The sequence below is a fragment of the Phocoena phocoena genome, chromosome 10 (assembly GCF_963924675.1).
Source record: "Phocoena phocoena chromosome 10, mPhoPho1.1, whole genome shotgun sequence".
NCBI classification, from domain to species: domain Eukaryota; kingdom Metazoa; phylum Chordata; class Mammalia; order Artiodactyla; family Phocoenidae; genus Phocoena; species Phocoena phocoena.
In genome coordinates, this window is record NC_089228.1 from 63,531,119 (window position 1) to 63,557,006 (window position 25,888).

At 40.2% G+C, this 25,888-nt stretch overlaps 1 protein-coding gene across 1 annotated transcript in view; it reads right to left on the reverse strand.

The window, feature by feature from the left end:
• Window positions 1-25,119, reverse strand: part of MLIP (muscular LMNA interacting protein) — a 113,368-nt gene extending 88,249 nt beyond the window's left edge. The window contains exons 1-4 of the mRNA XM_065885943.1: window positions 25,021-25,119; window positions 17,696-17,851; window positions 15,644-16,036; window positions 178-1,737 (exon numbers count right to left, since the gene is read on the reverse strand). Of these exons, the coding sequence (XP_065742015.1) occupies window positions 178-1,737; window positions 15,644-16,036; window positions 17,696-17,851; window positions 25,021-25,119 (2,208 nt within the window). The remainder of the gene's footprint in view (window positions 1-177; window positions 1,738-15,643; window positions 16,037-17,695; window positions 17,852-25,020) is intronic.
• Between the last annotated feature and the right edge of the window lie 769 nt (window positions 25,120-25,888).

The window sequence follows — 25,888 nt, forward strand, 5'->3', positions numbered from 1 at the left end:
CCGTTTATAATTCATCTACACATTCAAATATACCAAATCTTAGATCCCCTTGCACTATCTCCTTGTAGGAACAGAAAGAATATCATAATTGATGATTTTTCCCCTGAAAAAAATGATTCCGTATTTCAAAAGAAACATGCACCATGCAACGTGCAAAAAAAAAAAAAAAAAAAATACCTTGTGTTTCTTAATTTCAGGGCCTGTTGACATGGACAATGCACAAGGTGAAATCAGCTCGTTGGTTCTTGTTAGAGAGATGGGAGGTGATGGGGATGAAACAGACGACCTGTGGTCAGATATGGAGCTTTCGGATTTCCCAAGTCTTGAAGGCAGGGTAAGATTTGGGTGCAGCGCTGAGGGACTGAGGTGGCGCACCTCGGTGGGCGGATTAGCACGAGGTAGAGCGGAGCACCCCAGTTGGGGAAGAGAGGCAGAGCCAGCGCTGGAGACAGGGTGTGGGGGAGGAGCTAAAGGTGTCTGCCCCGGGCCAGAGAGAGGTGCTGATGCTCTCTTGGATCTGTTTATCAGGTTTGAAAGAGCTGGGGAAGGATGGTAGCATTTCTCTGGAGAGGGGAGCCTGGCTCTTGGGTTAGTGGGAGGAGACACCGAAGACGATGCCGACGAGGCTAACGTAGAAGGATGTGGGGAAATATCCCTGGGCTTTCCTGGGCCCCTGAGGTCAGCATCCTGTCTGCCCTTGGAAAACAAAGGAGAAAAGCTTGGAGGGACAGGAGGCAGACCTGTAGAACTGGAGATACTGGTTTGCAGCTGGGAAATCATCGGGCTGCTCTTTAAAGAAGTGGGGGATGGCGTTTTCTCTACATTCAAAGAAGCAAGGCTGCTACTGCCCTGTTTCGGGGGAGAAAGGGAGGACGCCAGAGGAAGGGGAGCAGCTTTAGTGGAAAAAGGGAAGGGAAAGGATTGCTGGCTGAGATCAGAAACCTGGTTTTCCCTTTGCTCTGGAGACGCCGCTCGCAGGGAGCAACTTGAGAGGGATTTTTTAGGCGTAGGAGAGGTTTGTTTAATTTTTTGATCGAGTGTGAGGCTGGAAGAAGCCAGGGAGTTGAGAGAGAAGGTGGGACAGGATGCCGGGGAAAGGGGTCTTTGGTGAGAAGGGTTGGACTTGAGGATGGCAGTGAGGAGGGAAAGCCGGGAAGGCACTGGGGATTTCACCCCTGACGTTGAGAAGTTCCCGCTGGATGACACTTGGCTACAGACAGTGGAAGAAGAGCCGTGCAAAGGGGAGGGGAAGGGTTTGGGACTCGGAGAGAGTGAGTGCGTGACGATGCGGACCGGGATGTAGGAGGCTGAATTCGACTTCAGAGAAGCACCGGAGGGCAGCGAAGGAGAAGAGGTTCTCGGACTTTCTCTGGGACTAAGGACATGCGAGGCGACAGTCTTCTTGAGGACTTCAGACGTCAGGCCAGGTTTTTGCTGGACTGCACTTGGACTGGATGAGTGAGAACCTGATAATTGAGCGGGATGGGGGAACTGTGACGTCGAGGACGTGCCCTTCGGTGCAAAAAAGGGTGCAGAGTGAGCGGAAGTTTGAAAGTACATGGCTGTTTCTTCCACCAGGGCCCCACTGACATCCAGCCTCCTCGGGTGGAACTCCTCCAGGACAGAGGCTCCGGCTAGGTCGACTGGGACAGGTGGTGTTTTCTGATTAGTTGGAGAAACAAAGGAGAAAGCAGGTGGTTTATAGGCAAGCTGCTCAGAGGCAGTGGGAGAAGTTAACTAGAGGAAAGAGAAATAGACAGGGTCATAGGACATCATTTGTGAAACTGTCAAAACATTCTTGTCACTTGTGCATTTATGCAAACGGTCTTATTAGTTTACACAAAAAGAGGCCCTTAAGCCTCTGAGAAAATGGCAGAAATTCTGTTTTGCTAATGAGGCATTGCTTTGAATTTGAAATAAAATATAAATAAACGGTGAACTCTTAGATACTATAACTCATTTATTCTCCAGAGCGAACATCAATATAAAATTGTATTTGCATGTCTCCCTTTGGAAGATAATTCATTGACAAAAATCTAAAAGAGTTATCTTCTTTTGGAATTGTGTGATTTGAAAAGATTTAAATCACCGTCAATATAAATTTCAAAATGCACTTTGGAAAAGAAAATAGGTCTTCTTCCATTGCAAGAATATAAACCATAATATAATAATAATGAATACAACCCTTAAAAACTTTACCACACTTTGAATGTTAAAAATTCTAAAAACTTGGACTACTCCTACATATTGTAAACCTGAAAATAATGCCCAGAATTCAAAAGATGCAGTGCTTAACATCAACATAACTGTAACAAACTGAGAGACTGAAAGCCAAGGCCGAAACAGAGAGGGAGTTTTAGCTTATGAAAAATATTTTCCCTAATTACTTGCCAGAATGAACAGTTAATAAATGATGTGAGTTATGTTGGAAGGAATGAATAGATACTCCTTCATATGGAAAGAAGCCAGAGTACATTATCTTTTTTTTTTAATTGGAGTATAATTGCTTTACAATGTTGTGTTAGTTTCTGCTGTAAAATGAAGTGAATCGGCTATATGCATACCTATATCCCCTCCTTCTTGGAACTCCTTCCCACCCCTGCCTCCATCCCACCCATCTAGGTCGTCACAGAGCACCGAGCTGAGCTCCCTGTGCTATAGAGCAGTTTCCCACTAGCTATCTATTTTACACATGGTAGCGTATTTATGTCAAACCTAATCTCCCAATTCATCCCACCCTCCCCTTCCCCCACTGTGTCCACATGTCTGTTCTCTATGTCTATGTCTCTATAGGTGCCCTGCAAATAGGTTCATCTAATCTGCCTGAAACAATGCAAGCCACCAATCCCATATCAAATAAAAAGAAAATAAAGAAATATTGTTATCACTTTCAAGAGAAGCTAGGGAGAGCCTGTAAAATAACTGAGTAGCTCTATTCTTGCACTATTTTTAAAATTATCCAGTACTTTAAGACAAATACTGAAATTATAAATTATTCTAAAGCCAAATCTTTTAAACAGAGGTTTCCTTTTAAAATTATTGATTTGAGTCTATTGATCCATAAGAGAAAAGAAAATATTTGTACCTAATACAGAATTTAGGGAATATCTGTTATTCAAAATATTAATTTGTATTTATTAAGTTATATGCTTAATTTATTAAGTTATATATTAAGTTGTATAATATTATATACATTGCATTACATAGCAGAAAAGTGTACGACCATAATAATTAAACTTAGCAAGAGCTTCATTTATAAACTCAGTAAAAGATATTTCTTGATTTTGCTCTATAACATGTTAAGAAGGTGTCCATCAGACCTAATGCAAAGATTTTCATATCATAGAGTTTTGAGTTCTAAAAATATTTAAAACTGATAAATTCAAACAACTCACCCCAAACTTCTAAGTTTCTGAGCAAATGTACCCAAAATATTCTTCTCTTTTTATATGTAAATTCATTTGTGTATTTGCAACACAGAATTCTTGCCACATAAATTATTTTTGAATAATTTTGGCATGTAACCCAGAATATCTGAAAATCATCAAGAATTGAAAATCAAACAGAATTCAATCAAATTGAAACAGAAAACTTAACAATTCCCTCACATAAGTTTTGCTTAAAAACAATTTGCTTATCCAGTATTTGTAAAACCCACTCATGTGTTTAGCCATAAGTGAAAGCTCTTCTCTAATTGTTTCCTATGACTGGTCTATCCTCATGGAAGGAATGAAGAAATTTCGAGGCTATGTACAGTCTCTTTGCATGCTATGCCATAGCTTTTGTTATAAAAAAATTGTAAATTAATAACAGCCACAAAAATTCCATTACCTTTTCAGTCATGTTTCCAAATAACTTCAGTTTATATAACAAACTCATTAATTCATCCTGATTATCTACCAAATTATCATGTTAAAATCTCAGGACTGTGATTTTGAGGGTCTCATCAGAGGAAAAGACTGTTCCCTCCAATTTCCCCAAGACTATGGCTTCTAATTACCAAACATTCTATTACACGAAGTCATATCTTACCTAATATAAGTAACTCTTAATTTTACTGTACTTTCTAATAGCTTATCATTGAAGAACTTCTAAGAAAAGTTCAAAGGGAAAGATTCTGAAAAGTCTAAGAATGTTTTTTATTATATTTTCCTATTTGATGTATTAATAAGCATTTGCAATATGTTTTTTTCTAATTTGATGTTATCCTAATTTATACTAATATAAAAGTGTGGCACCATATTTTTACAAAATTTCCAGGAGAAGGGAATGCATTTTTTAATGAAAAAGATTCATTTTCCTGAGTTCCTCTTATTAATAACTTTAAAAAAAGAGCGAGTAAAGACATGAATAATTTTATGCAGGAAGAAAGGATGGATACCTGTCAAATGTTCAGTCAAGTAGCTCGAAATAGGCCCTTTATTTTAGCTCTTTCCTGTAAATCCCTTACTGATGATAATAAACTTCTCTGATGATGCCTACAAATTATATCAATCTTTTCATCCTCTCCCATTAATAACCCCAGTTCTGTTCTCTAGGTTCTCTAATTCCTTCTCTCTCAAACCTGTTCTCTGTCTTCTCCACCATTTATTTCTAACCTGATATTTGTTGATGTCTTTGCTTCAGACACCTCTCTAAAATCACCGCTGACTATGTTCTCCAATCCCCAGCCCTCTTCTGATTCCTTGAGCCCCCTTACCACATACCTCCTCCAAAATCACTTTCAAAACTCTCTTCTCCTAGAAAAACTATCCTGAGCTCTGAATACATTCACAGTAATCTCTGTAACAGAGGATGCTTACAATATTCTGCTCTCATCAAGTGGATGGTCTTAATCCTAAATCCATATTGGATCCTGCATAATAGAGGCTATCAGTTATTTTAACAGCCAGTCTCTGTAGTATAGCTGCCTTGTCACTTCAGTCAATCTCAAATTAATTGCTTCTCAGCACTATTCACAGTAGTCAACACATGGAAGCAACCTAAATGTCCATAGATAGAGGAATGGATAAAGAAGATGTGGTATTATATACAAAAGAATACCACTCAGCCATAAAAAAGAATGAAATAATGGCATTTGCAGCAACATGGATATAACTAGAGATTATCATACTCAGTGAAGTAAGTCAGAAAGAGAAAGACAAATACCGTATGATTTCACTTATATGTGGAATCTAAAATACGACACAAATGAACTTATCTATGAAACAGAAACAGACACACAGAGATACAGAACAGACTTGCAGTTGCTAAGGGAGGGTGTTGGGGGAGGGCTGGACTGGGAGGTTGAGATTAGCAGATGCAAACTATTATATATAGAGAGAATGGATAAACAATAAGGTCTCACTGTATAGCACAGGGAAATATATTCAGTATCCTATGGTAAACCATATGGAAAAGAATATAAAAAAAAAAGAATGTATATATATGTGTAACAATCACTTTGCTGAACAGTAGAAATTAACACAACATTGTAACTAAATTATAGTTCAATAATAAATAAATAAAATTAACTGCTTCTGTGTATATTCAGTTTTTCCTAATGTGTCCATGAGATTCCAAAACATCTGAATAAAAGCCAAAATATCTGATCTGCTGCCTGATGGTCTGAATAGTTCACAAGATTTGAACCATGTTGGTCCATATAGTTGTGATCTTTCTCCTGAATCTGTACAGTTTCTGCAAGGCAGAAACTCCTGATTCTCCTTTGTCCTTGCACGCAATCATTACATTATAGCACCTTGGCCTCTTAAACAAACCTGCTGATCTGACCTCTTCTCACTGATGGACACTTGCAATGTGACTGAGCAGATTCTCAGCCTTTCTTACCTGAACAATTTAAGTCAACTTTTTGGTATTCCTATTTCTAGTTGCACCCAATTGCACCTATCTTCAGACCGACCTGTTAAAAATCTAATCAAAACACACCGATGCTCAAGATGTCACCAATACTTTCCCACATCTACCAAGCACTCAAGATTGTTCCTTCACAACAGAGCCCCTCTCCTCCTAGCCAGTCTCATCTCCCTCATCCCCTGCTATTTTGCATTTTAGGTTTTAGAAATACTTATTTAATCTCAAACTTCTTGCCAATATTGTCAACACTCTAGCCATCCTGTTCTTTTGCTAATCCACTTGGCAAATCATTATTCTTAAATCAATTATGCTCCTAGACCTAGTCTACTTAAAGCTGTTATTTTAAAAATATAACAGAACCCAGGGCCACTGCACTCGATTTAAGAGCTTGTCCTGTACAAGGGCACCAGCTGAGAGTGGGGCTGAACTTTCCTACACTAAGCAGAGGGGGTACCTTTTTCTAATTCACACATGGGCTGGGTAAGGCACTGTAAATTGGTGTCATCATAAATTTAAAGTTTATAGTCTCAGCTGGGCTGTGTACCACTCAGCTTTTTTGTGGGTCGTTTGGGATTTATTTTTTTCTTTTCTTATATTTTGACCTCAGCTTCCTCTCCTGTTCTAAACAACAGCCTTCCACAAAGTTAGCACTCACTAACCCTTTTCCCAGAACCTCCCTCACTGTGTGCAACAGATAACCGAGATTCCTTTTCTCCAAGGAAAATTATGATTACTGGGAAAATTAAACTTTTTCTAGACCTATTCTTATCCCCTTTCCTTCATTCTAAAGAAAAATAATGTCTTTTCCCTTTTTAAGAGTAAATTTCCCTCTGTACTCGGAATTCCAGCAGCTCTTGCCTTCTCAGGGATCCCATTTCATTAACTATCCCCTGTATGCTACGTATTCATCCTTTTTCTTTTCTACTGGTTCTCTCATCCTAACATAAAGCAGAATACTTCCCATCATTAAAAAGATAATAATAACTATCATGTAGTAGACTGTAAAAATGTCCACATTTTTCTACTCTTTTCATAAGAAAGGCAAAGTCCTTTCCCTCATTCACCCTTTAACCTCACCTAGCCATATGACTTGTTTTGACCAGTGGGATGTTAGCAAATGTGATACAAGACACAGTGGCTTGAAAAGCACTTGTGCATTGGGGCTTACTGGCTTGCTGAGTGCGGAGCATCACCACCATGTAAATGAGCCCAGGCTAGTCCACTGGAAGATGCCAGACCACATCTCAGCTAACCAACCACCAGACAGCTAACCAGCCAGCAGCTGACCCAGCAGCCAATTGCAGACCCGTAAGTGAACTACAGCAAAGATCAGCCAAGCCTGACCCAGAGCTGCAGAACCACGCAGCTGAACACAGCCAAATTGTTGACCTGCAGATTTTTGAGCTAAATAGATGGTTGCTGTTTAAAAACACAATTTTGGTACTGTTTGTTAAGCAACAAAAGCTAACTGATATAAACAGAGGCACACATAGGCACCAAGATCTGTGGTGCCTGTAAATACCCTAGTTACGGGTCTATGTAGATTTCTCCTCAGTCACACCTTTCCCTACCATCACTGTGCTGATTTACTTACTTATTCTGGCCAACACACCCTAAAATGACTTCTCAAACAGCCGCCCCCACACAGACTGCCTTAATCCCCTCCTCTTAAATATAGATGGAGACTGTGACTTGATTCTAGCTAATAGAACCTGGCAAAGGTGAAGGGATTTTGCAAATGTATTTAAGGTTCCTAATCAGGTGACTTTAACTTAATCAAATAAGAGATCCTCCTGAGTAGGCATGCCCTAATGTAATAGGGAAGGACAAATCTGACTCCATATTGGATGTGTTTCTTTTACTTTAACCTGTGTATCTATTGCTTTAGCTACAAGTTAAGAATGTTGCCTATAGCCTGAAATATGCAGGATAGCGCATTCTCAAGGCTCTAACCTTTAAAGGTGTAACACTTTTCCATTCATATAGAGATAAAAAGTTGCAGAACAGAGTAACATCTGTCTTGAAGGTTTATAGGAACATTGTGACCAGACCTACAGACCTATGTGGACAGCTGCAAAAACAAAGGATCCCAACACCAAGAAGTTTGCAACAACTAACTAAACCACCTCCCATTTTTAGATAAAAGAAGACTGAATTCCAGCTCAGGGAAGCTGGTTCCTTGGGGCACTAGTCTGCCATCTTCTTGGTCTGCTAGCTTTCCAAATAAAGTCACTATTCCTGGCCCCAACAAATCATCTCTCAATTTATTAGCCTGACATGCGGTGAACAGCACGAGCTCAGACTTGGCAACACTAGTAAAATGAGCCCTTTAAAAGAGGGTCAGAAAGCTGGAAATCAAGGTAGCAGCTTTAAGAAGCAAGCTGCCATGAATTCTACAGCCTCGAGGAAATGAATTCTGCCAATAACATGGGGGAACTTAGAGGCAGACCCTTCTCTTAGGAGAGTTTCCAGGTGAGACGAACTTGACATCTTGATTTCAAACTTGTGAGACCCAGCTCGGCTGTGCCCAGGCCTCTGATCTAAAAAACCCTGGAGAAAATAAATAGGTGTTTTTTTTAAGCCACTAAGTATATGGTAATCTGTATGCAGCAATAGAAAAGTAACATACTTCCCCTGATTTCTTAACAGATTTTACCCCCTGCTCTTCTGCAGAAACTCTTATCACCAATATCTACAATGGTTTATTTTTTCCTAAGCCCCTCCGGCACTTGAATCCCTTATCTCTTCTGATTTCTCTACAGAATCTGACTTGCAATCTCTTCCTCCTTTTCAAAACTGTTTTATCTGTGGCCATAGTCTATATCATCTCTCTCTCCTAGTGTATTTCCTAGTATAAATGATGAGCCCTTATCATACTCCTTCTCTTTTCCACCCTCTTCTTGTGTGTCAGTACTTCCCTGGCTGTCCTCACTGTCTGGAATGCCTGGGCCCTGTTCGTCAGCCAAGAACACTTTTACTCATCTTTCACATTTCAGCTCAGACAATGTGAACCCTTCCTGGTGATCCAGGATGATCTAGGTGTCCTCCCTCTAGACGTCCCACTGTTCCTTGAACCTGTCACCTTTCATTGGCATCATTTTCAGGTGCAATTGTTTTCCAAGCTCCTTGAAGGCAGGTACTAAGTTCTTTTAAAGTTTACTCTCCTAGTGTCTAATGTCTGGCATGTTACCTTCATGCAGGAATGAGGAAATAAAGTGTCAAGTGGGTGTAGGAACAGAAAGCCAGAGACGAGGGTGTGGTGTCACATGCTGACACCTCCCTCCACAGTGGCATCATCACCTCCCTCCACAGTTGGCCCCTCTTATTCTGCTCCAGACTCTGGGCATGAGGGTGGAGAGACTGATGGCTCTTAGATCCACAGATCTGTCTTTTCCTCACCAGCAAGACAAATATTTGAGTTCTGATACCAAAAGTCGGGAGTCCCTCCTTTTAAATGTCTTCCTCACCCTTCTGCTGAAATTGTCAAAGCAACTTGATTTTCCATAAATGTACTTCCTCTGCCCTTCGGGCTATCGGTACAATTGATCTCAACCAGAAGAAGCAACCAACGACCAGCGAGGCATCACAGGGATTCTGCCAGCATCAGAGCAGAGCCAGGGTCCCCCACTGAGTCAGAGGAACTCTCCTTGGTGTGTCCAGTGTCACTCACCATGGACAGTGACAACGTAGGCTAAGTGGGTGGAATAGGATGGAATCGTATACTCACCCTAAACAAGAAAGGAAATGGGGAGTTGGCAATGGGAAGAGTGCTAGAGAAAGGTTTTTAAAGCAATAAAATCAGTTGGTCAGGGGTATGTATATCAATTAAAAGAATGAGGGCCTCTACATTTTTAATCATCTCAACTGCCTCAAGGCAATTATACGATCAAGTGGACCCAGCCAGAATCTGCCTTACTACTTGAATGACCTCCCACCTGCTATGCAAGGCAGACTCCTGTTTTGTTTTCTTTGCTGCTGGGCCCCATGTAGCTCTGCTCTGCATACAGTTAGGAAGTCATCCTGCTGATGGGCATATACAAATGACTTCCTTGCATTTTAATAGAAACATGCCATTTTTCAGGAACCTGTGGCTCCAAGCTAGTCTTCTCAGCATAGCAGCAGAAGACTAGCAGTTAGCAGAACTACCATGGAAGTTTAACCTCCCAGCTTTTTTCAAAGTCTTAAACCTCTAAATCCCTAGGCCAAAAGCTATGGACAATGTGTTTTAACAGGCAAAATACAAAACAACAGCCAAGCTATGAGGCTGGAGTCCTAGGCTGTCTTCCCTCCTCTAATATAATTTTTCTCTGCTGTAAATTAAGAAAGTTATGTAATGATGTCTGTTCCCTATTTATATGGCAGTGTCATGGGAAAAGGAGGATCATTCATTCATCAGATACTTTCTTAGTACCTATAGTGTCTCAGGCATTGGAGTTAGGTGATGCAGACAGAAGGCGAGATTTTTTGTCATCACAGGGCTCACTAATCTACTGGTGTAAGAGAGACATATAAAAGCTATTCTGATACAATGTGCTGGTATGAATAGGGTATTTCACTATAAAACAAAGGCCCACGATTATAAAAAAGGTTTCTATGTCTGATGCCCTGTCCAAATAATTTGTTGCAATCTCTTTTCCATGGATCCCTAAAATCTAGGTTCTTAATTAATATGTGTACCAATGTCCAAATTTCCCAGAATTTTTTGTAAGAGCCTCCTCTATTTGGCCACCACCAGTTCTACTGATCTTATTTTTTGTGTCCTTTCTTCCGTTCTGACATCCAAGCTATGTTTGAACGAATATATAAAATGTTTCCTTCCTCCCATGTTCCTTACCCTGTGCCCCCAAACATGCTGCCATTTCCAACTTTTTAAATACAATGAATCATTCCTGAGAACACTGTGGGCCAGGAACTGTTCTAGGCCATATATTTAATCTCATTTAATCTTCCCAAGGAAGGTTGATAGCATCACCCCTTTCTACGAATGAGGACACTAAAGTTTACGACCTCAAGTAACTGCCCAGAGGAGTGTGACCATAAGTTGCCAGTCTCATTTTTGCTTTTTCATACCATCTCTCTACTGTGTGATCTCCTTTTCACTACTTATCCATTCCTCAACTTGATTTCTGCCCCATCACCCCACTCACATTGTTCCCATCAAGGTCACCAAATGACCTCCTAAGTCCCGTATTTAATGGACTTCGAAGGCCCTACTTTATTTGGCTTTGTTTTGTATTTTATTTTGACTTGTATTAAATTTATAATATTTTCTACTGTGTTATATATTATATTATTTTCATAAATCATATTATAGAATAATATTTTAGTAGAAGGTGCCAGGCTGCTCTTCCGGAGCAGAGCTGGTCACATGCTGGACAACCTCATCCCCTCTCCTAGAGGAGGAGCCCAAAGGAGGTGTGTGTCCAAGCAGGTAATGGGACCAGACTCTGGGCTCTAACCTGGGAGAGCAGAAGGGCTCCCATATCCCAAATTGAGACAGCGGCCAGGTCAGACCCCACATCCCTAGCCCCATCCCTACACATCTGGTTCTAATAATAATCATGCAGGAGAGGGTCCCCTCCCTTCCTTGCAGAGGACACACCTTCCTGCAGGGACCCCTAGTGCTTCACCTCCAACTCTATCAGCAAAAGGCCTTTTGATCCTTCCCTTCCCTTTGATCTTGGCCTCTTGATCTCCTAGCTTCTAATCTTCTCTAAATCAAGCAGCAGCATATATTAACCTGGCTGTCCCACTTGGCAGAATTACTTGCTGCAGGGCAGTAAGAAAATCTGTCATCAAGGCAGCTAGAAAATATGAAAGTACAATATTGGAGAGGAAAGCTGCATTCTCCAGAGGTCTCCCAGCATAAAACGGGGAGAACCATATGATTCCTATGTGATAATTCCATGTTCATTCTCAAAACATGTCATGCCACCCGAATGTTCTTTCACGGTTGGTATTTTGTATCCCAGAATGGATATGATTGATAACAGATTCATTTGAGTTTTAGAAAGAAAACATTACTGAGCTACGTTTAAATTATTGATTAATTAATTAATGTTTATATAGTTTATGTATTTGGCCTCATTTATAAACTACTTTTTAGTCGAAAGTCTCTTTAGCTTTCCCTGCATGAAACCCCTCTCTCCAACTTCTTTGTTCCCCTCTCAGCCTCCTTCTTTGGCTTCTCATCTTTCACTGGCCCTTTATACTTGACTGTGTCCTGAGTTGTATCTTGTGTCTTCCTGTTTTGCATTATTTCCATGAGTAAACCGCTCCATTCTCATAGCTTCAGCTCATATAGGAAATACTTCCAGTCTCCCATCTCCCTCTTATGTCCAGATTCATATTTCCAGCTTCTTTCTTGATAGCATTGCGTTCTGCCACCAGGCATCTCAAACTCAACATTAGATATCTCATCTCTTCTTATCCCTTCCCAAGACCTGTTATTCTTTCCTCAGTTAATGCCAACATTCATTCAATTTCCTTGGTTATAAATTTCATTCATCACTGATTTTTTTTTCCGTATGTGGTCAATGAACAAATCCAGTTCATTCTACCCCCACAAAGTCCCTCTTTTTATTCCCACAGACACTGTCTTAGCTCCAGGCTTTATTGTAGGTCTTTCAGACAAATCATTCTGTTTTTATACGTGTATATTCACCTCTCTTTTAAGTCTAATACTATCCCTAGGAAAGTCAATCCTTAGCCATCTACACCAACATTCAAGACATTAACATTCAAAAACATTACTCTTTTCTTTCTGAATTTTACTTGAAAGGCTTTTGATTCAACTGCTTATATTATACAGTCTTTTTAATTTTGACTTACACTTTAAAATTTTAAATTCTTTAATGATTTTTAACATAATGTACTTTTGCTTAAACATGCCACCTCAGCAAAAGTATTTGGAACACAAAATACACTCAACCCAATATTTATACTGACTTTGTTCAAGATAATATAGTAACCACTATAGAGAAAAAAGTGTTTAATAAAAATGGGCTTAACACGGACCTTACCTCTAAAAACTTTACAGTCTGTTAGGTGAGATAAGTCATGAACCTAAATAGTTATAATACATGCTGGAATAGGATAATTTTTATAGAAGATGTACAGAAAAAGCTACCAGAATTATATTGAGGGAGAGTTTGCTTTCACTGAAGGAACCAAAGCAGGCTTCATGAAGGAGTCAATATCTGAGCAAGGACTTCAAAGATGTGAACTTTTAAATATTTATGCTTTTCATACACCTTACTGAACCTCATGTATATGCAAGACACTCTCCTAAGTGCTAGAGGTACAGAAATGTACAAGGGACAGACCTTGACTTCAAATAGTTCTCAGTCTAGTGAGGAAGAAAGATAAAATCCATCATTATAATCAGGTAAAAAGGAGTTATATTGGAGATTTTCTAAAAAGACTACAAACTACAAGGAAAATGACAAAGATATAGGAGAGAAACTAACTAGTCTTCAAAGGGAATGTCTCTAGGAAAAGGTAATGCTTGGGCTGAGCTTAGAGCATCAAGTAGCTGTGGCCACATGTAGATGGGCTGAGAAGAGAGAAGAATCACACACAGAGGAATCAAGGACCAAGGATGCAAAGGTATGACGTGTATACTTTGATGACAGTTCAGGAGAGCTGAAGAATAGAAGTACCAATGTGGATAGAAAACGACATCTAGGCTAGGTTATAGAAAGGTTAAAGGTCAGACTAGGAGCTAAGTAAATTTTTTTTAGGAATAGCTTCATAAATTATTCCTGACTAACTGATAGTGATAATATATAGACAATTCTGTACATGGATTCATTTTTACCAGGTGGACCAGAAATAACTTAATTAACTACATTTCTTATTGAAAAGCTGATGTTGCTGGCATCAGGTAATCCAATTATGGGATAATCTTTGGGCTGTTTACACTAAGCTTCGACTACTGACTGTACTAACTTCTCAGAGTGACTTCTTTAATGCTCTGGCCATTTCTGTTTAGCTTACCTTTAATAGTCATCTCATTTTCACTTTCCTTTTTTTTATGTTTATTTCATGATGACCTACTATTCATCACTCAAATGGATTACTATAGGAAATGGAATCCGGAACAATGGTTATTCCCAAACATTTCAGGACCCAGTTTTCCTCCATCTGCAGTAATCATAATGCTCATCCACCACTAATGAATTAGGCTGAGCTTTGCCTTTTCATTTGGAGCTTTGATAACATGGATGAACTATAACCTACTTCTAACTAACTGATTTTGGCAAAAAGATCCCAAATGTGTGTTTTGTCTTTGGTTTTCCCTCTATATATTTGGTCACATGAAGACAAAATAAATGACCAACTCAGCGGAAGAAATCTATCAGTCGGAGAAAAGAGTAAATTGAAAAGCCAAACATTGCTTCATTAAGAATACTTTTCTTTATTTATATTTGGTATCACCATGTCTTCAAAGGCCATGTTAAACTACACTCCACACACTATGGAAACTTCCACATTGCCAACTTGCTTATTTCATCATCTTTCCTAAGGCAAGAAAGAAATGTTTAAGCCTATCACCACTTACTGAGAATATGTTTAATTATATGATTAGAATATTCCCAATAACTAGATAAGAATAAATTTCAAGAAGAAATGAATGTTTTAGTCCAATAGACCTGGGTGGTGCTACCCCAGTGAGAGTCTTCTATCACCAAAAGACAGCATGAGGATACTGGATGCTTGAGGGTGACATAAATACATTATCAGGAAGTCCAGTGAAGGCTGCATAAATAAAGATAAGGTGGCACCAAAGATAAGATGCCTAGGCTACAGTTTTGCATAGGTCCTAGTAGTACCAAAAGGCCAACTCAACAATAAAAATGTTCTCCCAACTACTTTGGTATGCTTGCAAGTGCCTGGTCTAGCAGATTCTAAATAGGACATCTTGGTACTGACTCATGCTCATTGTCACAGGGAGCTCTGCACCCATTATTTACTCCCAAAGCCAAGCCAGTCTCTGCATTCCTGACATTCTATGCCTTGTCAAAGTCATCTGATAACTTCATGACAACAAATAGCCAGTCATCCTAGTTTTTTCCCTTCAAAATCCCACCCTCTTCACCCCCTTTCCTTCCTGCCCTCTCAGCTATGAGTCCTCTCCTACTGTATCAAAGCCTTGACACCTTAAAGGAGCCATTCAATCTTGCTGCTAAGCTTTGGGGTGGGATCTTCTCCCCAATTCTCTGAGGCCAGCCCTGCTTCCGGTGGTTTCCAGGAATACAGTCAATATTTCCCTGAAGTCACACAGGAGGAAATGATTTTCCTTACACACTCTTAATTCCTAGTGTATCCTTTTACTACTCTTTTACTGGTTTAAAAGTAAAGTGTCTGCATCCAGTTGATGTCTTTTTGCTGGATCTTTCTCATCTCTGAAATGTGCTTCTTCATACACCCAGCCCACCAAGAACTCTCTCCTAAGAAATTCCCTGTACTGACCTTCTCCAAAACTTTTCAGAAGGAAGGGTTAATATTCCTCCAAATCCACTCCAGCTAAGTGTTTTACATATTCTCTTCAGCCAGTTCACAGCATAATTGTATATAATCCTTTTCATCTTATGAAATTTATTTCTTTTCAATTTCTTATCTATATTTACACTGTGATGGTTTATGATCTTGGGATTTTAGTTTTTTAACATCTCTTTCCTTAAGAGTTTTGTACACCTTGATGCCTTGAATAAATAGAAATGTCTTTGCAGACAAAGGGTATGAAACTTTTTTTTTTTTTTTAATGACAAGGAGAAAAACCTACCGGCCCATGTTTTTGCTGAGGAGCCATCCCATGAGGCATTTCAGGATGTGACGGAACCTGGAGGTCTGCCCCCCGAGTTTTGGGGTGTACCACATCAGAAACCAGACTGGAGGAGATTGCTAGAGACGTGGGCCGAGCAGCTGTGGTGCTCATCCCTCCTGGGGGGCCTTGTTCACCTCTTCTGCTTGGAGCTTCATCTTCCCCCTCAGAGTCCACAATAAAGACATATTCAGCTTTGAAGAGGTCACTTTGCTGCATTCCTTGAGGTTCGTTTGCTTTAAATCCCCTTCCTTGGGAAGCCTTGTCCTTGACCTCTAAAGGATAAGTCAATGTTCCTCGGTCTCTCTCCCGTTGGCTCCCAACATTCAAGGTCGAATACTCATTGGAATCAGACTGCAATAAACGTAGAGACATGAAAGCGTTGATGTTGCTTTGGTAAATGCTTTTTTGCATGTACTCTTTCTTAAAACCTTAATCTGCTTATAACCTCCAAGGACAAAAGTTTTTACGAATATATCTAAAAATCAGGTTGGCATAGGAGAGATTTGGGTTGAAGCTAATGGTTTACTTTTACTAACCCACTTGTTTTTCCTGGTCCAAGCCCAAACAATTTAGGGCTCAGGATCAAAGTCAGCAAAACCTGCTTTCAAATAAATCCTGATATGGCTTTTTAAAAATAGAGGAAAGAGAGCAATGTTTTCCATAAAGACATTCACAAAACAAATGGGGATGTGTCATGGGTTTAGTTAATGGTCAAGCAAAACTTGTGGCTGTGTAGATACCATTGCCATCTGTAAATGAATATCCTTATCCTTGGAGGCTTCAGAGATCTGCAGCCAAGATTGATTCATACATCTATAGTCCCACACTCATAGCACCTAATCACAAAGGATCCCATGAATATATTATGTGTACTTGAGTACTGTTAGGGAGAAATTTCCCAGAAGTGCTTTATGTGGCATTCAGAATTTCTCTGAAATAATTTGGTCCCAACAGTCTTTGAAATAAGATGACATTGTAAGTCCCAGGTTATATATTACTTCTTGCTAGATAAGATGTTTTCATATAGACGAGAATCAGATAATTTTATCTCCTGCAAGTTGGCTCAAAAATACCACAAAGTTCTCCCAGTCACATTTTATTTATAATAAGATAGTATTAAAATACATTTTAAAGAGAAAAATTTTTTTACCCAAAATGTCACTATTTAACACAAGTCATTTTTATGTTTTTTTCTGTTTGTTTTAATTTCTTTTTCAGTCTTGAGCTCTCTTTAGATAGGTATAATCAGGATATAAATACAACTTTATAATCTATTGTATCACTTAATATTGTAAGATTAACATGTTCCATGAAATTACATAACCATTATAATTATAACTTCGTCAAGGTGATGTATTATCTCATGCTTAGCTTTTCTCTAATTGTTAGATATTAGGCTCCTTTTATTTTTCTCTAATTATTTTCCTATATAACACTTTTTTTCCTCTGTACTATTTCCCTGGGATGCATTTCCAAGAGTTTAAACATTAAAGGGTTATAAACAGTTGTATGACTGTGGATAAGGGTTTTCCACCAAAATTGTACAAATTCACAAAACTAGCAGCAAAGTGTGAGCCTGCCAACATATCCACAATTGCCCCAAATTCAGATATTACAATTTTTTAATGTTGCTAATCTGTTACACGTAAAATAACACCTCGCTCTTTTATCTAGCATTCTTTAAAGATAAATTTAAACTTTGTAAAAATTTTGTTTTTATTATTTTAAGATACATTTGGGAGGGGAGGTGTCAGGAGGCCGAATATATCACGTGAACAGCAAATAAAAGGATATCAAATCAAAAGGGTTGAGAATAATGTATTGGAGAGAACCTGAGATTTGATAACACTGAAGTTCCTATTACATAGTTATATTTTTAGCCAATCTTAGATTTCCCAGTTAGCTCACTTTAAGCAGAGAAAATAAACATCCATACAAATTTGCAAGTCATTATGATGGATAATTTAATGTTAATTGCTTGATATAAAAAATAGTAAAAAATAATCCTACCCTATTTACAGTTTCTGGAGTCTTATCACTTGGTTCCTCAGGAATTTTAACAATGAATTTAGAGGTGTCACCCAACTGGGAGTGGGTTGGTAGTCTTCTGACAGTGGGGACAAATGTGAAGATCAGAGGTTTGGCTTCAGCATCACCAGAAGAGACCTATGAGACACGTTATAAATTAGACTTTCAGTCTTATCAAAGGTTTATTTTGACTTTACTCTCTACATATTATATTTATCTCATTTATTTTGATAACTTGCCTATTGTCCTACGATCATGTGTATGGTTGGCAAAGAGAACATCTATTAAAATATTCATAGTTCATCCGACCCTTTTTTTGTGAAAATATTTATCGGAGAAAGAAATACAACCCAAGGAATATCCTACTGTAGGACACGGCAACAGAAGAGCAGCTTGGCAAGTTGAGCTGCTGGAATGTTGCAAGTTAACATGGATAAAAGTTAATTTCAAAACAGACCAGATGCTGTGTTTGTGATGACCCCACAGAGGTCAAGGACTTTTATCCATTTAACTCTGGGTTAGCAGGTTCAGTGTGACTCATAATCACCAAGCATGTGTGAAACTTCTGACATATATCATGAATGAGAATGCTAAAATGTGAATTGAAAATTGAAAGTTTACTTTTCTTGCTGCCAGGATACCAATGCCTCTTCTCGAGGATATACCTTCTCTTTCATTCATTCTTTATTCATTCAAAAACCATTTTGTTAAGCATTTGCTGTGTGACAGGTACTCAGGAGCTAGAGATATAACAGCAAATAAGAAACAGCCAATAGACCAGTCACAAGTAGGAAAAGCATACGCACAGAATAGGAAGGGAAAAGCGATAAGGGATGCCTACCCAGTCTGGGAAGCTCCATAAAACACAGCACCTGGAATTTAAGTTCTAGTGAAGAGAAAAATAAGGGTCTTCCAGGCTGAGGAAACCAGCTGAGTGAAGGCATGGAAAGCAGCACTGGGTGAGAATCAAGCTTGAGTTCTGTCCTTTTGACACTGAGAACCAAGCGCTGTAGATTGGGAATGAGATCGTCTCATTAGAATGTCAGATAGGTAATGCTGGTTTTATAAGACCCAAGGCTAGCGATCAGGACAGAAAGCCAAGAGTAATAGATGGAGGACTAAAAGGAAAGGCAGAAAGAGAAGATGGTGCTGGAATTTCTCTTTTGAGACGTTTGGGTGAGAAGGAGGAAGAGAGATGGAGAGTAGTTAGAAAGGAAAGTCCAGTCAAAGAGGTGCCCTTGTTGGTCTGTAACAGGATAGACGTGAAGACGTCTGTAGACTCGGAGAAGGAACCAGTAGGAAGGAAAGTGGAGCAAAGTCCTGGAGGAAGCAGGCAGCAAAAGCTAAAGCAACAACAGAAAGAACATGGCCTCCTCTGAGAATGGAGAAAATTAACGGAGATACAGAAAAGCTCTGACTGTGAGGCAGTGAGAGAAGCTGGAAGGTGAGGGGACTCATTTGGTACGTAATCCATGTTCATGATGCGATCAGCCCCATCTAGTCAGAGGGAAACTGCCACGCTGCCACCTCCATGCCTCTGTCACAAGAAATGCAATAGCCCTGGCAGGAACTCCCAGACTTCTCTCCCTTCAGGTCGTGCCACCCTTGTGTGTCTCAACATGCTCTTTAAACCCGATCACATCAGCTGCACGAGAAACCCAGCCATCACTGTGTCTCTGTGTGCAATGCACACCCCTAGTTTTGTTCCCTTCTTGTACCTGTAACCGAGAAGGACCCTATGAGGCCTTCCTAGAATAGATCCCCACCCATGTCCTTCACCTGCTTTTTGCCTGTAGAAAAACTTTAGTGAAAGAATAAATTTAATCAGGGAAGTGAGAAAAGGCAGAAAGAAAGGAAAACAGTCAAGCAAGTCAAAATAATAATACTTTAGCCATTAAACAAAGTCAAGGGCATTTAGTTCTTCCTCAAGGACTATGGATAATATTCTGAGCCATGTCCTTTGAGCTGTTTTGCAGCTACTGAAACCCTCACCTGGTGGAGGAAGTTAACTGTTTGCTGCCCATAAGCACATAGACCCCATACCGGTTGGAACCAGAAGGCTGATGATACTGACTCCCAGTTACCTCACCACCAACCAATCAGAAGAATGTCCATGAGCTGACCACACCCTGTTCCTTGAACACTACCCCCTCCAGGGCAAGACACACAGTTTTGCAGGCATTAGCCAACTGTGGCCCCCTTTGCCTGGCAAAGCAATAAAAGCTAGTCTTTTCTACTTCACCCAAAACTCTGTCTCTGAGTTTCTATTCAGTACTGGTGAACAGAGACTGAGTTTCAGCAACATACCGTGATCCAACTCTTGGAAACTTTTCACCATACACTTTCTGGAATTCAGGCAGTTGTCACACATCCCTCCACATCCTTAACCTCTTCTCTACATGTTCTGCCTCTAACTAAACATGGTTCCTGCTGAAGGACTCTGCTTCCCAAGAAGCTCTCTGTTTCCTCTCACACTGGGTGACCCACCAGAGGTAGGCTAGGTATCCTCTGTGCACCCTTTTCTGCTTCCAGACCATTCTTCTTCCCTCTTACCTACAAACTTCCAGGTTTGAAGCTCCTGCCATCCACAAGTCTACACCATTCACTACCTCTTCTTGTTACAGCCATCTGCCCACCCCCAAGTCAAACCCTTCTTTCTTTGAAGATTTACTTCTGGGGTTAATTCCACTCCTTCTAACACCACACTTTTTATAATACCCAATATGCTATCCCATGGGTAATTTTTCTAATAGCGTATTTCACTACCTCTACTCTTCCTTGCCCTTCACATCCTTAGCAACAACCAGTAGCCACAGCACCACCATAATTTCAGGGTTTTTTCCTTCTCTGATCAACACTTCTTTTCTTTCCACACCATCTCTTCAATTCTGGACTCCAACATTTCTGGGAAACCACCAAAATGAAAGTCTACTGATCCTTCCAACATTAAGTTTTCCCAGACTTCTTTTTTTTTGGCCAGACTTAATGACCGAGTTGACCACAACTCCTCCTGTGCATGCCCTTCAAATACCTTACCTTCTCTCACATCACCATCCACTTCGGGTAAATCATAGTGGTCACTCAGTCTACCACCTACCTACTCTCCTCCTGCACCACAAGGGTAAATGTGGTCACAGAAAAAAATCACACGACCCCACTTGCTGGTTTCACTTCAAATTTATGACCCTGAGCCTCAATCTGGCACTTTAATTCTTCTCTGTAATCATACTATACAGTTCCAGAGCCCATTTACTCTCCCACTCGCTAGAAAACTCACACCTTCTCCTCTTTCTTCAAACCCCTACATCTTCTTCCTCATTCTCACTCTGAGCTGACAACTTTGTTTCCCACTTCACTGAGATAGTTGAAGCAATCTGAAGAGAACTTCCAAAACCCTCATCACCACATCTAGTCACCCACCTACATCTTTGTCCTTTTACATAGCCATCAGTCCTGCTACTACACTCCTACTTAAACCAAACCTCACTTGAATACGTTGCCTTCTACTTACTTTCATTTACTCAACAAGATCTTATTAAATGCCTACCAGATGCTAGGCTCTATTCTAGGGGTTGGTGACACACAGTGAACAAAAACCTCTACCCATTCTGGTGGGAGGGAGACAGGAAACCAAATAAATATGCAATAAAATAGGATTTTCAATTGTGATAAGTGCTGTGAAGACTAGTATAATAACCTATAGGAGAGAAAATGTTAGGTAAAACTTGGGTTGGCTGGAATCTAAAGGAAAAACTTAGAATTTGCTGAAAAATTAGATGTGCGATATAAGAGCAGACAAGAGTCAACACAAGTACAAAATTTTTGACCTGAATAACTGAAAGAAATAAGATATTCTTTACTGAAACAGGGAAAACAAGAGGTGAAGCTGGTTTGAAAATAAAGATCAAATATGATATGACAAATATATATCCAAGTGGAAATGTGGGGATGGGAGAAAAGTTCAGAGGAAAGTCTGTCATGGAGATAAAATCATTACAGTTGTTGACCTATACATGGTATTGAAAACCATGAGACCAGATGAGATCACCAGGGGAGTCAGCACAAATAAGAAAAGAAGAGGTCCAAGACTGAACCATCCAGCTCTACCATTAAGTGGTCCAGTAGCTGAGGAAGAAGTAGCAAAAGTGACACAGGATTTTAAGAGAAATGGAAAAGCCTGGAACACCATTGATGGAGGATGATACAGTGAGAAAGAGGCCTGACTATAAATAAGTAAAAGGATTGACAGACTATTGTGAGGGCCCAGCCTAAATGTAAATCCGTGAATTTGTAGTAAAAGCAATTTGCTTGGCTTTTTGATAATGTCTCCAGGGATGCTCAACTGCCTATCATAGGAACAGAGCAAGTGAATTGCAGCATTTATAGAACTGATGTTCAGAGGTGGCTCTGGCAGAAGAATGTTGTGAGTGTCAGGAAACTGAGGGTACTGATGGGAGAAGAGCAAAGGGTCAACCATGGAGTTCAACATGGACAGGGAAGAAGAGGGACTTCAGACTAAGGGACTAGTGGTCTCTTCGGTTCAGGAATCAGATCTGAAAGCATAGTGGGTGTCGGGGAGAATGGCCCAGGGTCACAGTATGGGTTATGAGAGCTTAGGATTTAGTGGGATGGTAAGACTAGATGATTATAAGGTCTAGGCTTATAACAGAGTAGGGTTAGGGTTAGGGTTTCTAGAAACAATGTCTATTCCTTAGGGCATAAAAACTACACAGACAAACCCTTCTGAGCCAACTTTCATTTTTCAATATTATTTTCTGCCTTTAAAAATAATTGTCTATTCCCCCATGGCAGTCAGGTCGCAATTCCCAGGCTTATCATCCAAAAGTAATAAATCAATGCTTTCCCTTTTAGGAACGGACATTAGATCCCTCATGAGATTTAGGGAACCCACTAGTCTTATCAGTGATACACAATACAACACACTTTCTAGATGGATTATTTTCTAGGAAGTCTTCTTAAAATTATTTATTTATTTATTTATTTATTTTTGGCTGTGTTGGCTCTTCGTTTCTCTGCGAGGGCTTTCCCTAATTGCGGCAAGTGGGGACCACTCCTCATCGCAGTGCGCGGGCCTCTCACTATCGTGGCCTCTCCCATTGTGGAGCACAGGCTCCAGACGCGCAGGCTCAGTAATTGTGACTCACAGGGCTAGTTGCTCTGCGGCATGTGGGATCTTCCCAGACCAGGGCTCGAACCCGTGTCCTCTGCACTGGCAGGCGGATTCTTAACCACTGCGCCACCAGGGAAGCCCTAGGAAGTCTTCTTTACATGACTAATCTCATCAATATCTTGATGAGTGGAGAGGGGTTTTAGCAAGGAAATCACTGAGGGTAGTTCAGATAATCTATCATAGAATTTAATTTGGGTAGGAAATAAAGATAGTCTTTTAGGAGTAAAAGAAGTGGTGAAAGTGTGACTTTGTCCTCAGGTGCTATAGACCTGCCCTCATCTCCCCACATGATGACTACAGAGCTATCTTTTTTTTTTTTTTTTTTTGCGGTACGCGGGCCTCTCACTGTTGTGGCCTGTCCCGTTGCAGAGCAACAGGCTCCGGACGCGCAGGCTCAGCGGACATGGCTCACGGGTGCAGCCGCTCCGCAACATGTGGGATCTTCCCGGACCGGGGCACGAACCCGTGTCCCCTGCATCGGCAGGGGGACTCTCAACCACTGTGCCACCAGGGAGGCCCAGGTCTATCTTATGTTCTATCCAGATGAAATTGAAATACTGACGTATGCACTTCAGTATAAGTGCCCTGTGGTTACAAAATACATATAACCATTATTAACAGTAAGTGGCTTTGCCTTCTAAAGCATATACAGTGACCAAGATTTATTTCTCCAAAAATGTACTTCTTTACTTTAGCTTGCTACTAAAGTCTCTAAAATACAAATAGATCGTCACTACTGATACATTGTAAACTATTGACTTTTTAAAGGTTAATAGTTACAATTTTAGTGAATAAAATTGAAACAAAGTATGAATAAAAATGGATGCTTCAATGAATGAGGTGTGCTTTTAGAACATATCCTCAAAGGAATTTCTAAACATAACCAAATGTTGACAATGAAAGCAACTGAAAATAAGTAAAACTATTTCCTTCTTTTTTATTGTTATATTTTCTTACAGGAACATCCATAGCCTGCATAAAATTTCTTCACCAGGTAAGGAGAACAGTTTGTTTTTAATTTTAGTTGAGCCAACATATAATGTCATCAAGAATAACATTTAAAATGGAAAATCCAACAGTACTAAAGACTTTTCGTCTTCCTAGTTTACTGTCAGAGAACAAGATCAGGGATTAATTCCTATCCACACACATAACCTTAGATTAACCACAAAAAGGGCAATGGTTTGGTATTCACTTTTAAGCTGGCAGTACATTGTTAGCATGGGGCTCTTTTCATCACTTTTACCTAGCATCATTTTATCCTAACAAGCATGTACAGAATTTTTTGCACAAAATTTAGTTGGAAAAGGATTTGAAATTATACTAGCTACACTATACAACACTTAGATGTTAGCCCCGTGTTAGCCGGTGGACTGCTGAATCCCTTATTCAGGAAAGAAAAAGAAAAATTTTGCTGCATACCATAGCCCAGTTCCAGTGGAGCCCAGAAATGAATTGCTATGGTGATGAAAAATCATTTTCCACACAAAGCAGAACCAGATGCATGTTAATATCATTGCATTGGTTAAATGCCAGTTAACACTTTCCATTGTCAGTGTTGTTTAAAAACGCATTTTAATTCCTATCCTTGAGAAACTAGTTTAATAATAAAAATTAGAGCTGAAAGGATGAAAATATTTTCCTAAGTATAGTTTCAAGTGCTCGAAACTCTGAGACTGTCACCTTCTCACCGGCCACTCGACTAATAATATAAGAAACTGTTGTCCCCCCGTGCCATGCAGGCTCACTGCTTCTTTGCTCAGTTTCGGGCTCCAGTGCCTTCCTTTCTTCTATTTCCCTAAAAGTTCTCTTCTTTCTGACGTTGACACCCACACTCACAGATGGCCACTAGCTTCTTGTTGAGAAGAAACATGACAGGGTGTCTCTCAGCATTCACACTGCGCCAAGGACTGTCCTGAGCATCTTCTTTGGTTGCCAGTAAGCAGTTTTGCCTTTATCTGCCCATCCTTTCCACTAACTGCCTATAACATTTCATTTTGATATAGTCAAATTTATCTACACCCGGGCATCTCTCCCTCAAACCCTCTTGCAGTAAACACCAAAGTGCATAGCCTTTCAACATTCTCAAAAGCATGAAGGAAAGACTTCCTTTTACCTGGGGTGTGGTCTGAATGCTCCCTGCTAAGATGCACGAGATCATTTGGAAGTAATTGTTCCCGCAGTCCCTCGGAAGCCCCCGGCTTTCTGGAAGCATTGATTCATCCCATAAGGGTGTGAGCAAACCAATGAGTGAGGTGGGAAGGGAGCCACTCCCTGAAACAACACACACACTCGCAGGGAAAAAAATTCTAAAAAAGAGGTAACGAGGAATCCTCCCTGAATGAAAGGGTTTTGTCAGCTCCAAAGAGTAGATTTATGTTCAGACAATTTTTAGATTTGGAACTTCAGGAGAGGTCAGATTGACTGCTGAAATGGAGCCAGTAGAAGTAAAAGAAGAATTACCACCTATATGTGTTTCCCCTCTTTTCTTTTTATGCATGTAGTCCAATTAAACATTCTGCAAAAAGAACAGAGAAGCCAGATTGTACAGCAAAAAGAAGCTGATCAAAGGACCCGCACAGCTGACAATCCCAGCAATCAGTTGGTCACACTCACTGGGAACATTTAGAGGTACAAATACATGCAAACACTGGATCTAAATAAAGAATGAGAAAACACACGGTCATCCCTTCAAAAATCAATAGCTTTAATTAGTGGTCCTTGGCATGTACCTAGCGAGCAATGGTACAGGAGTGTCTCTAGTGACTGAAGTTTTGCTATTAACTAAATTTGCTCTAAAATAGAGCTTGGAATCAAATATTTGTCAAAACTAAATTCCAGGGCTTCCCTGGTGGCGCAGTGGTTGAGAGTCCGCCTGCCGATGCAGGGGACACGGGTTCGTGCCCCGGTCCAGGAAGATCCCACATGCCGCAGAGCGGCTGGGCCCGTGAGCCATGGCCGCTGAGCCTGTGCGTCCGGAGCCT